Below are 20,784 nucleotides of genomic sequence, written 5' to 3' on the forward strand. Positions count from 1 at the left end.
TCTCTCTCGCCCTCTCTCTCTCTTTCTCTCTCTCTCTCTCTCTCTCTCCCATCCTCCCTCCCCCTTCCACTCTCTCTAAAAATCAATGGGAAAAAATATTCTTGGATGAGGGTTAACAAAATAAATAAAAAATAAAGAGGGAGGATACTGCCTGAGTCACTGAGTGTCTGTGACCTAGATGGTATAGCACAATGCCCAGGACATCCTAGAGCTGCTCACTAAAGGGCATCTATTTTTTATCATTATTGCTGTTTTTTTAAATATATTTTTATTGATTTTTAGAGAGAGGAAGGGAGTTGGAGAGAGAGAAACATCGATTGGCTGCCTCCTTTATGCTTCCTACTGGGGATCGAACCTGTAACCTGGTCATGTGTCCTGACTGGGAATCACACTGGCCACCTTTTGGTACATGGGACGATGCTCAACCTACTGAGTCACACCAGCCAGGATGCTGTGTGTTTTTAAAATTATTTCCTTGTTAGGATTTCCTTGTCAGAACCACTCACACGTTTGGCCTGAAGCCAACTTTACCAAAGGTTTGGGAGGAAACAATGTGAAATTGAATATTAGACATCCTTAAATTTGTCCCTCAGCCATTTCCATAACTCTATTCCAGCCTTCCTTCATGTTGCCTTCCTCTTTTCTTCTTTTCTTCCTTCCAGACCACTCCCTGAGCTTCAAATGCTTCTCACACCATGATGCATAGTAATATTCAACTCCCTCAACCTCTGTGTACAACTTTGAGCAGCCCTATTTGCTTTCTGCCTGAACATGTCCAGGTGCTCAGCTAAACATTAACTTGTATGGAAGCACAAAAGCCCAACAGAAACCTTGAAATTATTTTAGCAAGGTTATTCTCCTAGAAGCCAGTCCAACTGTTTTATAACATGTATTTCTTTTTCTCCAGAATATCTTCACAAATTCCCACCCAATATACAGAGAATGGGTATATGAGAACATATATATTATGGCATCAATTTTTTTTCTTTTTGATCAAAGCCTTAGGTCCCAGAAGCTGGAGAGAACATTGGATTTTTTTTCAGATATCTGTTAACATGGCGGCCGTTAAGACTTCTGTGAAAGTATCTTACAGGGAGCAGTATGGGCATAACACTGTAAGAGACGTAGAGAAAGTAATCCAAGGGTGATATCTCCTTTTTTGGGAGGATATCTCTTTTATATTATCTTTACTAAAGGGCTATATTATATCTACATTTAATTATGTAGCTATGAAGTACATGTTAAGACAATAAAAATCTTTATATGTAACACTAGAGTAGCGGTTCTCAACCTGTGGGTCGAGACCCCTTTGGGGGTGGGACGACCCTTTCACAGGGGTCACCTAAGACCATCGGAAAACACATATATAATTACATATTGTTTTTGTGATTAATCACTATGCTTTAATTATGTTCAATTTGCAACAATGAAATTGGGGGTCACCACAACATGAGGAACTGTATTAAAGGGTTGCGGCATAAGCAAGGTTGAGAACCACTGCTCTAGAGGCTTCATGCAAGAAATTCATGCATGGGTAGGGTCTCGAGCAGCTGCTGGCTGCCATCCAGGACCTCTGAGGCCTCCCAGGCCTCCCTTCCCTCGGTTAGCCAGCTGGCCCCACCCCCTGGTCTAACTCCCAGTCGAACTCCTAGTCCATGGGGACAATTTGCATATTAGGTTTTTATTATATAGGATACCTGGAACAGATCCTCCTATTCACTGAGAATTTACCATCTTTGTTGGGCTGATTGGACTGAAGAGTAGAAAAAACAATGGAAAACAAGCTAGCTGTGTCACCCTGACTGCACTACCTTCTGGCTGCATAGGGCACAGAGTGAAACCAAGGGTCCTTATGACTTTGATTAAATTTAGTTTTAAATCATAGCTCTAGCAATCCTCTCTCTCTCTCTCTCTCTCTCTCTCTCTCTTCTCCCTCTCTCCTCCCTCCCACCCCTTCAGAGACCTAGTCTTGACGTAAGTTGTGTTTCAGTTTCTGAGCCTTAATTAGAATGACCCCCTGCCTATTTTCCCATGAAACCAGAGGGCCGCTGGAAAAGACCTCAGAGCTGTCTTCAAGACCTAAAGAAATAATTCATTACCCTTACCTCACCTCCGACCAGTCAGCTCCCAGCACAACCCCGAATCCCCTGGCGTCTTGTGATTTTGCCCTATATAATCTTTAACCTGCATACCCTGGGGGAATCCAGGCTTTTTAGCATTAGCTTCCCGTTCTCCTGCATGGCGCCATTTATAATAAAATAGCCAATATTTCTCCACTGCAATTCTGTGTTTAGTGTTTGACTCTGCTAGTGCCAGGTGAACTAACTTTCTGTTCTATAACTAGAGGACACGAGGAGAAGGAAGTCGTGATTTCTATTCCACTGCTCCCTTCTTGCCAGGCCTTGGTTTGTGTCCCTCTTAAGTGTGGCCACAGCTCCCTCCCTCCGACCAGGGAGCCTTACGTGTGGTACCACTTCCCCTCTGTTGTTTATTGGGGTGAGTGCTTCTCCACCCCTGCTGCTTACTCTGCCCACACCTCTGTAAATAGTTCCTTTTTTACCATTGTAATTAGCTAGTTATTAATAATAGGAAATGGGAGGCCAGACATTATAGGCATTGCCATTTGGGCAGCTTGACCAGGAAGCTGCAATTTCACACTCCCCAGGGAACCAGCAGCTCATTTCCACAGATAACTGGGGGAAGAGACAGACCCAACAAAGAGGAGATAGATGCATGTCCAGTAAAGTCGGATGACATAGGGAAGATGCCTGTCAATCTAGCCTGAGGAACCATGGAATGCCTAGAGGGGATGAGCCACTACAAGCCTGTGAAAACATGGGGATACATAATCCACACACAAACAAAAACAATGCCCTGTATTCCACTGAAGCAACATTTCCCCCTGCATGCATTTGCCTTCTTTCTTTAAGGAGCCCTGCCATTTGAGTTATTACTAGTGCAATGATGTGGAGGCCATCCTATTCACCAGGATTTGTTTTAGGGAAAACTGTATTTATGTGGAGTAAGTACTGCACTTTGACATGCCGCTGGGGATGAGAGACCCAATCCCCTGGGAAAGCTCAAGGAACAGCTGTGCAGGAAGCCCGGGAGGAACTCACTTTTCAGAGCAAAGGGGTAGGGGAGGTGGCGGAGAGTTGCCAAGGCTGTTTCACAATGAGACACTCGCTGTAACCTTCAGTAAAGTTTACCAAAAGAAGGAAAAGACTGTTGAAACTGGACCTTTTATGCCTTTGTGAAAGTTGGTGAAAAGAATGGATTTTGCATTCTTTTGGAGAATGGTAGCCAGTGGGGACAGCAGTTGTAAGAGAAGAGCCTAGGTCAGTGCTGAAGGTGCAAACCCCTCAGTATACAGTCTGGGACAGGAAGAACTCAGACTCAGACAGACTGGAATTGGTGATCTGAGCCTAGGTCTCTGAGGATCCAGGAGTCTCCTGCTGACTCTGAATTATACAGAGTTCAAGTCCCCTTTTTAAAAGTTTGTTGGGTGGGGAAGTACACATGTCTATTTCATCTTCAATTTCCCTTTATTTCTTCCATGTCATTTGTTCTTGAGTTCCTAGCTGCCCCTTCTGGGGTTCATTCATTCGTTAAGTGTCTCTTTAGAAATGCTATGTGCTGGACGTAGCATGTGGAGCACGATTTCCAGGTCCCTGCTCTCCTGGTGCTTCTGAGGGGAAACAACAAGTAATAAATAAATATGTAGATTACATCAGAGAGTGCTAAGCTATAAAGATAATAAGACAAAGCAATAGCTCTGTGGGGGGGGGCGGGGGGGTTGAGGGGGCATGGTGGGCGCCGTATGGAAGCTATTTACTGAGGAGGTCAGCAAAGGCCCCTCAGATTAGCACCTTCAGAGGCCCTAAGAGAAAAGGTGTCAGTGTGACCCTTCCCACCATGATCCTCAGAAAACCAACCATCCCTCTTCTAAAGAACAAAACAAAACAAAAGAATCCCTAAATTTGTTGTCCTTCATTACTCATAATTCGGCATGTTAAAGAACAAAATTCAAGTGAGTAAATGTGGAGATCTAATTAGCTATGTCAAGTGATTCCTGAATCAGGCAACATCCCGCCTAGCACAAGAAGTGTGCTCCAAAGGGTAATAAGTGAAGGTTTTCAGAGGAAGACTAGTGTGTGGCAAGGGAGTTAGCAAAAGAAAGGATCACAGTCATGCACTGCAGAAGGATGTTTCAGTCAACGGCCAGCACATACAGCAATGCTCCCATAAGACTATAATGGAGCTGAAAAATTCCTATTGCCTAATACCTAGTAACGTCATAGACTAGAGCAATACACTGTTCACATACTTGTGTGATGCTGGTATAAATAAACCTGCTGCACTTCCAGTCATGTAACACATACAATTATGTGTTATATAAGTATAACAAGTATAACACATACAATTATGGACAGTGCCTAATACTTGATGATAATAAGTGACTGTTACTGGTTTATATATTTTTTATACTAAACTTTTAAAAAATATTTATTTTTATTGATTTCCGAGAAGAAGGGAGAGGGATAGAGAGATAGAAACATCAATGATGAGGGAGAATCACTGATTGGCTGCCGCCTGCACGCCCCACACTGGGGCTTGAGCCTGCAACCTGGGCATGTGCTCTGACTGGGAATTGAACTGCGACCTCCTTATTCATAGGTCACCGCTCAACCACTGAGCCACACCGGCCGGGCTATACTAAACTTTTTATCATTAGAGTTCACTCTTCTACTTAGGAAAAGAGAGTCTGCTGTAAAACAGTATGCCATGTTCTACCTGCACAACCTCATACATCTCATGTTTACTGAATCTCTTGATGCCATCATTTTATCTTGGCTTGATGTAATCTCGTGTTGTTTTGTACAGTAACATGCTATACAGGTTTTGTAGCCTAAAAGCAATAGGCTATATCATCTAGGTTTGTGTACGTGCATCCAATGACGTTTGCACAACGATGAAATCTCTTGATGACACATTTCTCAGAATTATCTCTATGACTATTTTTAGACCAGGACATCTTCTGTTGGAGGAAGGAAATGGCAAGGGTTTTTGTTTTGTTTTGTTTTGTTTTTATCATGCATATTGCCTCTTCTTTCTATGGGGAATAGAGACAGCCCACATGATAGGTTATCTCATTGGTGTTGACCAGGAAATTCCAGACTGGGATTTAAGATTACATTTCTGGTAAAGGTTGAAACTGCAGTTAAGCCAGGTATTAAATCTAGGTTTGGTATCATGGCTCTGGCACAAGTGATGCCACTTTTGGGCTTGTGGTTTTTCCTTTAACAACAGTAATCAATATGCCAGTGCGGGATGTTTTAGAGGACCTGTCTTGGGCCCCAACAATTTGCACAAGGAATCATATCATTAAAATCTGTGTAAACATATCTATGAGCTCTTAACAAAATAAAATTCTAAGGAATAAGAAAGCATTATGTCATTGGAAATTTTTAATTCTTATTAGTTCATAAAAAATGCTGCATCTTAGAATTGATACATGTATTAGATGTGATGAGTATGGTTTCACTGTTCCTATCTGGAGTACAGAGGCTCCGTGGCTTTTTGTTGTTGTTAATCCCCACCCAAGGCTATATTTTCCATTGTGTGTGTGTGTGTGTGTGTGTGTGTGTGTTATTTAAGAGAGTGTGGAGGTGGGGAGAGAGACAGATTGATGTGAGAGACACACATGGTTTTGGTTGCCCCCCACACGGGACCTGAACCTACTACACGCCTTTGACTGGGAATTGAAACCGAGACCCTTTGGTGGGCGGGCTGATGCTCTAAGCACTGAGAACACCAGCCAGGGCTAGGCTCCATGGCTTTGTTTAACCCTATAAGATCCATGTTAGGTTGTTGGGTTAAAATTTTAGGTAACAAGTAGAAAACATGCCTCTTTTCAGAGCTCTGTTCCCTTCCATCTTTGCCTCCAAATGGATACCTCCTGCCTGAGCTCATCGCCTTCATAAGACTGTGCTAAAAGCAGCAAGACGCAGTCAACAGACATCAGTACCTGAGTCTTTTTCTACCCTTTCTCCTTGGCTGGATTACAGTCACCTTCCAAGGTATCACAGAGGATGGTGTTTTTAGATGTTTTGCATAGCATAACAAGGAACACAGCACTGCCGCCTATAACATCTGACTTCCCTTTGCCTGTTTCCAAACATTTCCATGGAACTAATGCCACATGGCTATGCTGAGGTGAAACAGAAGTAGAAAGAGGGGTTTTATACTGAGTGGTTTATTTGTCCAGCTAACATTTGTATTATCATGGTAAAAAGAGAAAATGTTCAACTATAACGAGTTAATTTTTTAAGAGAGAGAGAGAGAGAGAAAATGGACATTGGGAGACAGTTCACTGTCTCTAATGCAAATGGTAATTGGAGTTGAGATCACCTGTGGAGGGGAAGAGGCCAGAGACAAGCCCCCACAGCAACAATACTTAAGGAATACCCAATCATAAAAGCCAAGGAAGGAGGGCTTTCAAAAATGAGGGGGCCTTTGATACTGTTACATATGCTTTAGCAGTGACATAAAATGAATCCGGAAAAGAAAGCTTTAGACTTAACAATCGAATGGTTGTTGGTGGCTTTGGAATACGTGATTTCATGAGCACAGTGATGAGGAAGTAAAGATGACAACTGTAAATAGTCCTTGGAAAGGGTGATGGAGCTGCATGGGGTTATTTATGGATTTGACAATGGAAAAGTCTAAGTAGTCTAAATGTGGGCAGTGAGGGATCCATGAAGCCAACTGGCTGTAATGAAGAGGGAGAGGTTAAATGCCTGAGGCAGGTCTTGAGGGACTGGAAGGGTTGCGTAGATGGGAGGAGGGACATGCATCTGACTAGGAGGCTTTATCAGCATGTTTAAGAAATGTGTGGAATTGATGTGGGCAGAGTTGAGCTGGAATCAAGGCTCCTCCACTTTCTAACTATGTAATCTTCACTAAGTCGCTCACTCTCTCCAATGATTAGGGCTATTTCTCTTATTGAACACCTTCTGTGGGACAGGCACTAACCAGTGAAATCGTTTTCCAGAGGAGAATGCTGAGGCTGTGTAGCCAAGTGGAGAGAACATGCGTGTTAAAATAAATGAGACCAGGGCCCAAATCTAGGCAGGAAATTGGGAAAATCCTCACATAATTTGCAATATTTGTTTAGCAGGAGACAGCATACAGCTGAAGCTAAGGGAAAAGGTGGGGGAAATCCATAGGAAAACCATCTAACAAAAGGAAGTTCATAAAGCCAAATATGTGTCTTCTCTCGACAATCCTTTCAGAGATGAGATGGGGTTGACAGATTTTACTTTATATTAGGCAGGACTCTTGCAGACTCAAGTATAGAAAACCCACTTCAAACCTCCTTAAATAAAAAAATTCCTCAGTGTGGATACACAGGTACAGTGTGGATTCAAAGCATCAGAGTGCCTCTTGCCCTCCTCCTCCTCCTCTCTTTTCCTCCCCATATTTCAGTTCTGCTGTCCTTAGTGTTGGCTTCACAAGGCTGACTCTTTCCTCAAAATGACAGAGATAGCAGAGTAGCCGCCGACTTCAGTAGTCCTAGATGGGCAAAACCTTAGGAATGAGACCTCCCTTGTCGTTCAAGAAAAACACCAGATTGACTCTGATTGGGCATGTTTGAGCCATGTTTACACTTCTGGAAACATGTGAGGAGACGTGGTACACACACACACACACACACACACACTCTCATGGACTGAGTTAGGAAAGGTTCCCCAAAGTATGCAGCAGATCCTTTCACCCAAAGAAGGGATGCTGGGCAGGTAAAAACACCACACACTCACTGTCTATTTCCATGTTCTGCAGACTGTGAATATATTTTCTTATATTGTTGTATAGTTACAAATTTCTAACAGGTTTTTTCATTTTTGCAAATTCATTACTGGGATTTAATTAACACATTCAGTCTATGAAATATGGTATTTTCTCAAACTTGATTACTTTTCACATTTCTCTCTATTCTTATTTCCTGATTGTTTCCTTTTTGAGTCAGGTAATGTACTTACATGTTTCCACCCTCTCTGGGAGATTAGGGGGAGAAAAAAGATTCACCTTTATGTGAATTTATTGGACATGTATCTTGAGAGTCAAGTTGATCTTAAAAGCAATAAAAGTGTTCTGGATCCAGCATTAGCCGGAAGAAGACAGCTACCTTCTCTCTACCGGTTTTCTCTTTTAATCTCCTAGATCTTTTAGCATTTTCTTTAAGTGGTTGTATTAGTCAAGTTTCAATGCTCAAAATAGAGACTGCTCTAGATATTATTGGCATGAAGGGATTTAATTTAGGGGATTACAAGTATTCAAAATAGACTGAAATGTGCTCTTAACTTCTAGAATAATGACCCACCCAGGGAGCTCTGCGGCAGTCACTGGAAATTGAGGTGAAGGAAAATACTTGTTAGCTGCAATCCAAAGGAATCAAGAGACCACCACCAGTTAACTCTTCTCTTATCAGAAGACACTCACACTATACATAAAAGACGTAAAAAATAATGACAAAAACATAAATGTGGAGGGTGTAAGTTAAAAATAACAGCGATTTTAGGATGTGTTCAAACTTAAGCAACCATCAACTTAAAATAGACTTCAACAAACATAGCTTGGTATACATGAAGCACACGGTAACCGCACACCAAAAATCTACAAGAGACATACAAGAAATAAAGAGAACAGATTACAAACCTAACAGTATAGAAAATCATCAACATATAAGAGAAGAGAACAGGAGAAGAAAGGAACAGAGACGAACTACAAAAACAATAAATATATATCAATGATTATTTTAAATGTAAATGGATTAAATGCTCTAATCAAAAGACAAATGGATAAGGATGTGATATATACATACATACAATGGAATATTGCTTGACCATAAAAAAGAAAGAAATCTTACCATTTATGACAACATGGATGAACCTAGAGAGTATTATGCTAAGTGAAATAAGTCAGATAGAAAAAGACAAATACCATATGATTTCACTTATATGTGGAATGTAAAAAAAAATAAATGAACAAACAAAACAAAAACAAACTCAGATACAGAGAATAAGCTGATGATTGCCAGATAGGAGGGGGTGGGATGAAAAAGATGAAGGGATTAAGAAATATAAATTGGCAGTTACAAAATAGTCACAGACATAGTTCAGAGAATATAATCCATAATATTATAATAACTATGTATGGAGTCAGGTGGGTGCAAGACTTATTGGGCCAGGGAGAAGCCTGCAACTGATATACACATGCCCTTGACCAGAATCGAACCTGGAGCCCTTCAGTCCACAGGCCAATGATCTATCCACTGAGCCAAACCAGGTAGGGCTGGGAGGAGTATCTGGATTGCTTGTGGTGGGAACTGGCAAAGAAAAACTGGATAGTTGATGCCTGAGAAATGTCAGATTGCAAACACTGCACTCTTAAAGGAAGCCTGAACCTTATCTCAATCTTTTTGTTTTGTTGCTGATTTAGAAAAGTGACTATGACCAACCAACATCTGTGAGTCACTTACTGGAACTGGCATATTGTTCCCCATTCTGTTGTTCACTATAATGGGGTTTTTGTTTCCAGCAGGGCAGGTATCTTGAAAGCATGGCCCACAACAGTAGTCTAAGACTATCCTGGCAAGACAGTGCAAGCTATATGCTCAGCTATAACAAAGACTAAAATGTGCCCTGGTTGCTCTTTATTATGTTTGAGGATGTTAGGGGATTGGAAGTTCTAGAGAAAGGAGAAGATGGTATCTTTTGGCTGGAAACCTAGGTTACAATCCTAGTTATCCCTATACCACTTTACAGATGAGGAAGTTAACCAATGAAGGGTTAGTAAACTTGCCTAAGGTCACCCAAGTTGAAAGTGGCAGAGCAGGGACTTGAACAAAGACTGACTCCAAAGATCCTTGCTGCCTAAAATGTAATCCATGGACCAGCAACATCACAGCACCTGGAGCTTGGTGGAAATGTAGACTCTCAGGCTGTATCCCAGACTTCCTGAATCAAAACCTGCATCTTAACGAGACCCCAGGTGATTCATAGGCATGTTAAAGTGTGAGGAGGACTGCTCTCAACCACTCTGTTGACTCTGACTTGCTAACCAGCGGTGGCTTCCTTGGTTAGGTAAATGCCCTAGAACTGCAGCTCCAGCAGCAATTTGAGGACACCTGGAATCAGACAGCTCACCAATCTTAGGGGAAATGCTTCTTTTTTTTTTTTGCCTTTAACAAAAAAAGGGAGTGTTGTTGAAGAGAAGGGAGGTTTTGTACTCTGCTCTTCCAATGACAACTTTGGTCTAACACACATGATGTAACTCAAGCACAAGATGGGCTCTGTGAGCAGCATTCCCTCTTCTGCACAGCAGTCAAGATATAAGTGACGAAACTGCAGGCTGCCCTCCCACTGAAGGAAACAGGAGACATTATCGTGTGTGTAAAGAACTAAGAAAGGGTTCAAAAAAAGAATCTGCTTTATATACTTACATTTCTTTTCCTTTTTAATCAAGAATCAGTACATAGCAACCTCAAGATGCCTATACACTGATTCTGTGTGCTCCGACCCCAACCCAAACCTGCAGATGGTCCCTGTAGTAAGTACTGCGATGGAGTTTAAACACAGAAAAGAGGTCAGTCTTGTACAAAATGACCTATATTGATAAGAAGTTTAAATTTAAGAGTTAGGATCTCTTTTTTGTTTGTTTAGTTAGTTAAGGGCAGTTAGTCTTGCAGATTGTAGCTCTCACACCCTCTGATAAGTCATGATAGACTTTGAAGAGTGAGGAGACAGACAGAAGGTTCCAGTGACAACTTAAACTGTGCTTCCCCATCTGTGAAATGAGGAAGTAAAACCAGACTCTAAAAATAGCTAACATTGAGCCTGGCCGGTGTGGCTTGGTGGTTGAGCATCAACCTATGAACCAGGAGGTCACGGTTCAATTCCCGGTCAGAGCACATGTTTGGGTTGAGGGCATGCAGGAGGCAGCCGATCATGGATATTTCTATCTCACTCCCTCTCCCTTCCGCTCTAAAATCAGTAAAAATGTATTTTTAAAAAATAGCTAACATTTAATGAACACTTCCAGATCTCATTTACTCCTTACAAGGACCTATGAGATGGGTACTATTATTAATCCTATGTTATAGAGGAAACGGGGGTATGATGTGTCAGTCACTCACCAGGATTATATTCTAAGAGGGGAAGCTAATTTATATCCAGGTAGCATGATTTGAGCCTTATGGCAAATATACCTCTACCATCTCAGCTCCTTACTAGTGTAGAGGCACCGCAAGTAGAAATGGGTCGCTCCCACACAGTGGGCAGAGCCCTTTTGATAAATATTCAGGCCATCTGACACCGCTGAAGCAGTTCTCAAACTTGGCTGTACTTTAAGAGACACCTGGGGAGCCTTAAACAGCACTGATACCTGGGTCCCACCCTCAGAGGTTCTGATAGTCAGACATGTAGTCTGGGCACTGGGATTTTAAAAAATGTTCTTGAGGTGTTCAAGTGTGCAGCCCAGGTTCAGAATGACTACTCCAATTTTTCTGGGATTGGTGTTGGTTCCAAAGTTCCACCCACGTAAGATCAGGTACTGACCTTATCTGTCAACAATGGACATCATAGTACACGATTTTGAATTCTGCTACTTACACAAATTGCATCCATCATCATGTCAGTATCATCTGTTGTTTTAAATGAGCTTCCTCTAAAAACAGTGGTTCTCAACCTTGGCTGCACATTAGAATCACCTGGGAATCTTTTTAAAATCCTGATTCCTGGACCTCAGCCTCCAAAAATTCTGTTTCTTTGTTACTAATGTTGTGGTCCCACCCCATAACAAAGAAATAGACTTTCCGGAGGATGAGGCCCAGGAATCAGGATTTTAAAAAGATTCCCAGGTGATTCTAATGTGCAGCCAAGGTTGAGAACCACTGCTCTAAAAGGTCAGAGCCAGTGTCTTTTCTGTATGTGTATCCCCAGAGCCGAATAACATCCTTGGACATTGGAGGGAAAATGATTGAACCATGTCTGTCTCCATCTCACAATGACAGGATCTTCACAGAAAACTCAAATCTGCTGGTTATTGAGGAATTAAATATGTATCTGCTGGTCCATGAGAAAATGAAAGCAGCACTCCCTGTCCCTGGAATTTCAGATTTTCTGTGGATGTTCCAGAACAGTGTGCGAGAAGTTTTATCCGACCTCCAACAGGTCTGTCTCTGCCCATTTCAGTGACCCTGGCACAGGCAGCCTGACTGAGGAATGGCTCCAGGGCAAAGGCGAAGAGAAGACTGAGGCATTTAAAACTTGCTGACTGCTGCAAAAATTGCACTCGACTCCTTCACTCCAGTGTAATCAACCATTACCTGGTTAGCTTGCCCTTTGTGGGCACCTGCCCACCCCTGCACTGTGCTGGAACAGTTTTCTTACTCAGATTAGTGTTTACAATTCACTTATCCTTCGTCAGAGGATGTAATCTTGAATTCCCTTTATAACTTTCCTCCTAGATGGGTCTGTTGGCAACACCTCTGGCTCCAGCCACTAGTACACACTACTCCCACATATCCTAACAGCTGGATAGGATGTCTTTCTGAGTTAACAAAACCTGTTTTTTGAGGAACAAGAAATACTCACTTGCCATTTAACCATCACTAACTCCCAGAACAGACGCCTACTAGCTTCTTTGCAATAGCCACTCCTTTGAAATCATTCTCAAGTTCACTTTCTTCATCTCATTGAACCTTGCCTTCCCCTCAGTTGGACCCTCTCCTTTGATTCGAGGAACTGCCTTTAATCATTTACTTTACGCTACAAGCTGATCAAATAACTTTTCCACACTCAGTTTTCTCAGCCCTGAGGACGTCCGTATGTGGACCCCAGCCACCTACAGCATTTCTTTCTTTCCCTCCTTTAAAACAAAACAACCTAACAACCCTTGTCTGTCTTCCCACGTTGTCTTTTTGTGGGTTGTGTACTAGAGATCAGTTTCTCGTTAAGATGTTTTTATTTAGGATAGAATGTTCAATCTTATGCTTACTTCCCAAGTCTGGACAATTAAAAGCATTCCCCACCTGCATCTACCCTACATTCTAGAATATTCTCAACCACAAGGACACAACATAAGCCATGACTGTGCATGACTCATATATAAGATAATAGCAAGTGCTCTGCAACCAACAAAGTGTCAATGTTTGCAAATGGACCCAAGGATAGTCCTATACTAGTCACACCATTACCACGGGTAGGCATTCCTATATGCTCCCATCCAAGAGGGAGAGAAAGAGGTGGAGTCACAGGAGCCATATAGAGCACTGCCATGACCTCCAGCTCGGGTCATTTATGGCAGAGCCCTAGCCAGACCACAGCTGCGGACATCTTTAATGGTTATGGTGATTACACATTACAGAGATTTAACCTGGATAGATCCATGGGAGTGTGGCTAAAAAAAGGTTCACAGCCTCTGGCCCTTCATTAAAAAGTACAAATCACACATTTCCTTGGGTGGTAACACCTGTTTGACCTTCAAAGAATTAAGAAGGCTAAAATTTTCTGTATAATACTAAGTATAATGGAAAATACTGGACAGATAACACATTTTAGATTGGAAATTTATTCAGGATAGGTAGGGCATGCTGTATTGTCTGGGCACTATTACATGCTTTTTTTAAAAATGATTTTTTAATTGTGTAAATCAGCATTGTTTGAGGACTCTTTTGTTAAAAAATTTTTAGAGAGAGGAAGGGAGAAGGAGAGAAACATGGATGTGAGAGCATCCATGTACACCCCCTACCAGGGACTGAGCCCACAACCCACGCATGGATCAGACCCACCACCTGGGCACGTGCCCTGACTGGGAACCAAACTGGCAACCTTTCAGTGCACAGGATGATGCCCAACCAACTGGGCCACACCGGCCACTGGCCAGGGCTATATGCTTTTTTTTTTCCATTCATTAAATTGTGATAACCCAGCTAGAGAAGTTTCATAAAACCACTTCAATCTAAACAAAATCCTTCGGTTAAGTTATTTTTCCTGACCATTCAACTCTGCTAAATCAGTCCTTGGTGGTCAATTTAATGACACATGTCACAGCTGGACTGCTCTCACATCCAAAAGGTGTTCTAAGAAAGCAACTTAGCCATAAGAACTCTGATTCTTCATGCCATGGCATCATTGCTAAATAATACCTTTTCCTTCACAGGCATAATCTTTGAAGCAGATGAATCAATGCAAGACATTTCCCAATGTGTAGATGTCTTGAATAAACCATCTTTAAGATCATTTTCTTTTGAGTATCAACTGAACAGTAAAGCCAAGCAGGGGGACAACCTTCAATCGCATTTGTGTGGGCACACTCATAGCTTCTGCTGATCTGAGATTATATGGGGCACTCAGAATAAATAAAAACATCGAAAACTTTAGTTTGGCTTAATGAAATAAAAAAAGCAATTCAGGTTACTTATAATTTTAGAGTTTGTTTCACATATACAATGCTGTGTTACTAAGTAATGAACACTTTCATAAAAAAATTTATTTCATACTTTTGTACAAATATCCACAGGTATTTTCTAACCATGAAATAATTTTACAATGCTATTTAGTATAAAATGTATCAAATGAGAATAGACCAGTGACTTGACTTGAGATGACATTTTTCGTAACTACAAACGTAAAGACCACCACATTCTTGTTTCTTTGTTGTTGAGCCACCCTTGCACCCACCTCCCCACCCCTTCCCAAGGACATTCGTCTTTATAACAAGGGCCGATAAACACGTTCAAAATATCAGCTTCTTAGCAACCTATGAAGCCAGTACATTGGGTTCCAAGTTACCTAAGCAAGAAACTGAGACTTTAAACACTGTTATGACCTGATCTCAAGAAATTCTTGTAAACAAAATATCATTTGGAAAACAGTATTTGTGAATGAAATTTCTAAAGTACAACTAGAGTAATGTTCTTAGTATCTTAAGGGTATAAGATTTCCGAAAAGGAAAGAAAATTAAAACTCCAAAGCAACAATGGTACATAGCTGTATTTTGTTTTCAAAAGAATGAGACACAGCTTACATTACATCCAAACAAATTAGCACCTGGTTTGCTCTTGCTCCCCATATAACTTAACATCTTGAAGCACAATCATTTTTTAAAATCCGGCTTTCATATCTATTCAGTCTCTATTGAATGTATAGAAGAATAATGTCTTCCTCCCCTCCTCCACTTTTACACTTAAAAAACAAGTTAAAGTCCTTGTTAGAGTAGTCCTAAAATAATTTGGGGAATATACATAGGGGAGGAAACACAGCAAAAAAATAGAACTCTGACTCACATGACGTGATTCCAATAATATTTAAAACATAAAAGTCATGATGTTCTAATCTGACTTTTGGTATCGGGTATTCAGTAGTCTTCCACTGGATCGGATTGGATCCACCATAGGCACTCACCATTTCTTTCAAGTCCTGTATAATACAGCAGTGAAAGGTCAAGAAATAAACCCCCTTTTTTTCCCAAGAGTTCCTGAAAGTTATAACATAAAATTCAGAATTGTCACACAGGGCTCCAAACTCAAAAATATCCATTGTCTGTCCAGAATTAAAACTTCGAACGGTTAATCCTATTTCTTAAACAAACCTTTTGGGTTTGGAGGGAGGGGGTCAAGGTAAGGGATGTCATGAAGGAAGATGTTTTAATAACTTATCTGTAAATTATAACAACTCTGGTACATTTATAAAGCATTATTTTCTTTTTGCAGTAAATACTTTAGATCAAACCAATGACCTCCCATGTTCTAATTCTGATTGCTTACTCCAACCTGCAGGACAAACTGGAGAATCTTTGGCCTGTTAGTCAATAACAAAATGGTTTGTTAAAAAGAAAAAATAAATACCATATACAAATAAGGATAACTAGCATTCAAGTCAGTTGCGCCTGTGTGTTTTAGTGAAAAGGGAGAAGGAAACCTGGATGTCTTTGGTGTGAACAGGTATTCACACATCTGGGAAATGGAAAAAGATGGCAGGATGGCAACATCACCTTCTATTGCACATTTAATTTAGATAGCACTTTAAATGGAAACACAGCTACCCCTACGGCATTGTCTTGTGATGGGGGACAGTTAACTTGCAGGTTCTCCAGTCCTATTGGGAAGAATGCTTGCAGAGGCAGCACCGACAGTCACTCTGCTGACACGGTGGCCACGGGCGCCTTCTTCCAGTTACACTAGCGGGAGGATGTCAGATGAGTGCAACTGGGCGGGGCCTTCCCCCGCACGTGTGAGTCAGCCACACCAAAAACAAAGGCAACCCGGAAAGTTAAATTAAGGCAGTTAAAGAAAAATCCATTCCAACAGTCTTACATTTGGCTGTGCAGAACAGCAGCCGTAGGCTACGTAACAATGTCCACAGCAGTTAAAACTGTCGGTTCGTACTATGGTGCAGTCTGTCTGAACTCAATAGTCAGGGATCAGGCTTTGAAACCATTTGGATTTCTGAGCTGGGGAATACAAAAGCAGTTGGGGGCTGTGACGCTCCTCTGGCCCCTAGGAGTAGCTTTCATTTTCATTCCACCTTGTGATCCACTGCTTTTTCTCCAGGTGGTCGTTGTATTTTTCATCTCTGATCTCTCGCTCTTCTTTCGGGATCTTTACAGCTTGGTATCGGGGAATGCTTTCATCGTACCTAGAGCGTTTGAAGAATCCACACTGGAGAAGAGGGAGAGATAAACAGAAGCACGTTTAGTAATCCCAAGGAAAGCAAGCGCACGAGCCGGGAATATCTAAGCTTTCTGTTCAGAGCGGCCTACCTCTGGACCAAGGAAAAAAGACACGGTTTTCTTTTCAGAAGAAACTAATCGGCTGAAGATGTTAACAGCCAGTGGGGACAAGTGGAAGAGAAAAATAGTTGTAAAGCTGCTAGGAAAGTCTCTTTTTCCATATTGTTTTTACATTTGGAAACAATGTGAGCTCTCTCCTTACTGAAATTTAAGTTTATGCAACAGTGCTGCCATTTTTTATAATCCCAATACTATCTGTAAAAGAGCTAACTTTTAGATTAGAAGAAGATCATTTTGAACAGTTTTTTTAGAGGCCATACACCAAAGGTTATCTCATACCCCTCTTCCACTAACGAAATGAAACTCAGGTCACAGACATTTCACAAGTTACAGTTTGGACATGTCAGTGTTTGAATGGGTCAGTTTAAGAGTCTGCTCTCCCCGAGGCTGCGGGACACATCCCCAGCTGGAAGGAGAATCACGCGGCCCGGGCTTGGCACCGTGCTTCCCAATAAGCGGTTTCAGTAGTAAATCGGGGAGTAACTCTGTCCTGCAATAAAATCAATCAGGCACCACCAGACTGAATTTCAGAGCGCTGCCTAATTGCTCTTTTTTAATGAATGTATATTTTATTCATTTAAAAAATATTCAATATGATTCCAAGTAGGTTTTTCTTGAGAACATATCTAGATATTTAAAAATCAAATTGAATATTTTAAATGAGTGAACTATATGTGCCTTTTTTTTTTTAAACAAAAGGATGTTTTCAATTTAAAAATGCAGTTAATAGGATGAGGAAGATACTTGGAATGGTTGATTGATTTGTTTATTACATGAATCCAACAGGAACAGAATGTTAATATTGAATTAATTTGTGTTATCAGAATGTCATGGGGCAAAGTAAAATTACATATACAGTTATCACTGAATACACAGGAATAATGGACCAAGAAGTTTTGTTCTAAGGCCATTTCAACATGGACTCCTTTATTCTGTGCAAAAAAAGCCAAAAGATCTACCTATTACAAAATGTGCTCTTGCCCCATTTAAACAAAGAAGGAAAGCAAGGGTGATATGCAACAATTATGGGAGATCCTGGGATTCACTGTGACAGTGCCATGGAAAGGAACTGTTGGAGTAATTCTATCCTCTCATGCCCACAGGAATGGAAAAAGGAATCATCGCCAATTCCTGTTTCCATGGGTTTACAAATAAGAGAAACAAAACATGAACTTAAAATAAACTGAATTCCAAGGTGGAATCGAATCTCAAGAATATGAAACAAGGTCAAAGTCCATTGAAATAAAAACTGTCCAGAGCATTTTATACTAAAATTTGGATATTGAAGGTAACACTTTGGTAAAGAGCTGCCTTCTGAGATTGGCCGTAATGTCCATCATGCCAATAGTCACAGTTTGCTGCAATGGTCTTTGGCCTGAGGTAGATATGCAGGAAAGGAAGGTGCATGCTTAGCTAGCATAGAACAATTTCTGAGCAACAATAAAAGCATTCCAAACCTCCCCCCATCTTTATAGCAAGGAGATGCAAAAGATGACAGTGAGAAAGTCCTCTCACCCAGAGAAACACCACGTTTCCAACATGCAAAAGGTTAATTAGCCACAACACAAGCGTCCGTTGGTAGGAAATTCCAAAATGGACAAGAAATCAGGGATGATTTCTCATGCACCTTCGAAATTCCATGGGATGCTGCATACTAAATGAACACTATGTGGCCAACTGGGCTACAAAGTCTCCTTCTGTGTGTATATAGATTTCAGTTTCTTCATTGCTATGGGTGATGTTTAACCACAACACAAAACAACTCACCTGCAACAAAGGACTCTGTGCATTTAAAACAAAACAAAATAGCTTTCAAGTGACATAAATAAAACCATTCCAAGCAGGGCAAGCCAGTGTGGACATTTGGAAACATCTGTTAATGGGACACACATAGCAAGCTGTTGCTCTGAAAGTTAGCCACCACAACCATAGCAGGTCCCACAGCTAGCAATTAAAAAACATTGATCAATTACCAATTACAGAAGTAGATCACTACTATGCATCAGAAGTAAGCCTTTCTTTATCAGATGGCTGAGCATGGATCTCAGCCTTGTGATATGTGGCATCATAATGATCTTTCTTATTTCTCTTGAAGAAACCACACTACAAGGAAGCAAGGTATTTGGTCAGTTTCGCAGTTCTGTGAAGAACTAGACAAAAGAAAATCTCAGATTTTAACCTGTTTTCTATTCATAGTTCGTTTACAAAGAGACCACACTAATGGATCAACCAAACGTGAACAGCCACTGCACTGTGCTACTTTCAGACAGCAATCAACCCAACTCTATTACCATGGGTCTCTGGTCAAACATTTATATGGATGACATTAGTCAGCTAATTGATTTTTCTATTTGTAACAGAAATCACGAAGACAAAAATCATCCTAAAAGGGAAAATACATGCACATCTGATTTTAGGTTTGGGTGGTTTTTTTCTTACAGAAAAATATGGACCTTAAAATAGGTAGATAGCACAAATCCAAATAAAACAGAGAGATACTGTATTTTTCTGCTTTTCAAGTAAAAATGCCATCTATTTGAGGTCTCTGAATTTGTGGGGTGAATCAATATAAATAAATAATCATGAAAGAATGATTACAGACAGTTTCCCGAATTCTGGGCCACCATGTAAGATTAGGTACTCTAAATGACTATTAAAATATAATTCCACTTTCTACTATAATTTCCTCCATTCAACAATGAGGATTTTCTCGAATTCCTTTAATCTAGTTCATAAGGCCATGGATCTGCCCTCCAAAATATAACTTGGTCGAATAAATCTCTGCCCTTCTGAAAAATTCTGTTTCTAAGTCTGGCAACTCATGAAGGTAAAACTCCAGATCTGCTTTGTACAATATGGTAGCTACCAACTGACTACCCGTTGTTATTCAGATTTAAATTAAATTAAAAAGTCAATACCTCGGTTGCACTAGCCATATTCCAAGAGCTCAACAGCGACATGTGACTAGTGGCTGCCATATTGGATAGTACAGCCTCAGAACAATTCCACTATGACAGAAAGTTTTACTGGGCAGTGTTGATTTGGACAATGTATCTTGATATTTATTTGTGACTAAATACCTCAGTGAACACTCGTAATAAACTTAGGGAACCAAGAGCCCCAGTCCTGTCTCCAACTTGGCAACCTATGTAATATCCATGGGCATGAGCATCTTAATTTGCAAAATGAAGGCGATTGGAACAGCCCAGAGGACTTTCCTCTCTTACCTCCAAAAAAAATCCTATGTAGAACCCCAATATTTAAAGCAGATACAATTCAGGGGGATGTTGGTCTTAGCCTCACCTACTTAGTTGTGGCACCTTTGTGGATGTGCAAAATCCAACTTAAAGGACACTGAACTAAAGTCCTTTCTGGCCCTAAAATTCTATGACTCTAAACTTATAAAAACGAACAGTTCAGTTTCACAAAGAAGAGTATCTGTAAAATTATAAAAATGATTTTCATGCAAGGGCTGGAGATATTTAGAGTTTACTTGTAAGTTGGAATACTTTAGAACTTACAAAAAAAAAAATAACCAATGAGATCATCTAATCTAACCCAATTATTAATAGCTAAGGCAACCCAGTATCCCAAGAAGGTGAAATGATTTGCCCAGGATTATAAAACTTGGATTTCTCAACTCTCAACCCACTGCTCAATGGTTGAGTGTCAACTTATGAACCAGGAGGTTATGGTTTGATTCCCGGTCAGAGCATATGCCCAGGGATGCAGGCTCAATCCCCAGTGTGGGGCATATAGGAGGAAGCTAATCAATGATTCTCGCGCATTGATGTTTCTATCTCTCTCCCTCTTCCTCTCTAAAATCAATGAAAATATTTTTTTAAAATAAACAAGATTATTTTTCTGTAATGATATAAAATGCTTAGATAAAAGAAGGAATTGGCAATATTTCAAACCCATCTATCTCTA

The 20,784-nt window shown here is 40.7% G+C and overlaps 1 protein-coding gene and 2 long non-coding RNA genes across 3 annotated transcripts in view; 1 reads left to right on the forward strand and 2 right to left on the reverse strand.

The window, feature by feature from the left end:
• Positions 1-3,189: 3,189 nt before the first annotated feature.
• Positions 3,190-8,787, reverse strand: LOC107182612. The gene is made up of 2 exons (XR_001513343.1): positions 8,384-8,787; positions 3,190-3,688 (listed from the first exon to the last, which is right to left on the reverse strand). It is a non-coding gene; the product is annotated as an uncharacterized LOC107182612 (long non-coding RNA).
• Positions 8,788-9,450: 663 nt separating this feature from the next.
• LOC107182613 lies at positions 9,451-14,303 on the forward strand. Its single transcript, XR_001513344.1, has 2 exons — positions 9,451-10,647; positions 14,224-14,303. It is a non-coding gene; the product is annotated as an uncharacterized LOC107182613 (long non-coding RNA).
• A 230-nt stretch (positions 14,304-14,533) lies between these two features.
• ITGA6 (integrin subunit alpha 6) overlaps positions 14,534-20,784 on the reverse strand; it is a 36,587-nt gene continuing 30,336 nt past the window's right edge. Inside the window, exon 23 of the mRNA XM_015561827.1 lies at positions 14,534-16,723. Within this exon, the coding sequence (XP_015417313.1) occupies positions 16,562-16,723 (162 nt within the window). The 3' untranslated portion in view covers positions 14,534-16,561. The remainder of the gene's footprint in view (positions 16,724-20,784) is intronic.

Source organism: Myotis davidii, unplaced genomic scaffold (genome assembly GCF_000327345.1).
Source record: "Myotis davidii unplaced genomic scaffold, ASM32734v1 scaffold370, whole genome shotgun sequence".
Taxonomy (NCBI): domain Eukaryota; kingdom Metazoa; phylum Chordata; class Mammalia; order Chiroptera; family Vespertilionidae; genus Myotis; species Myotis davidii.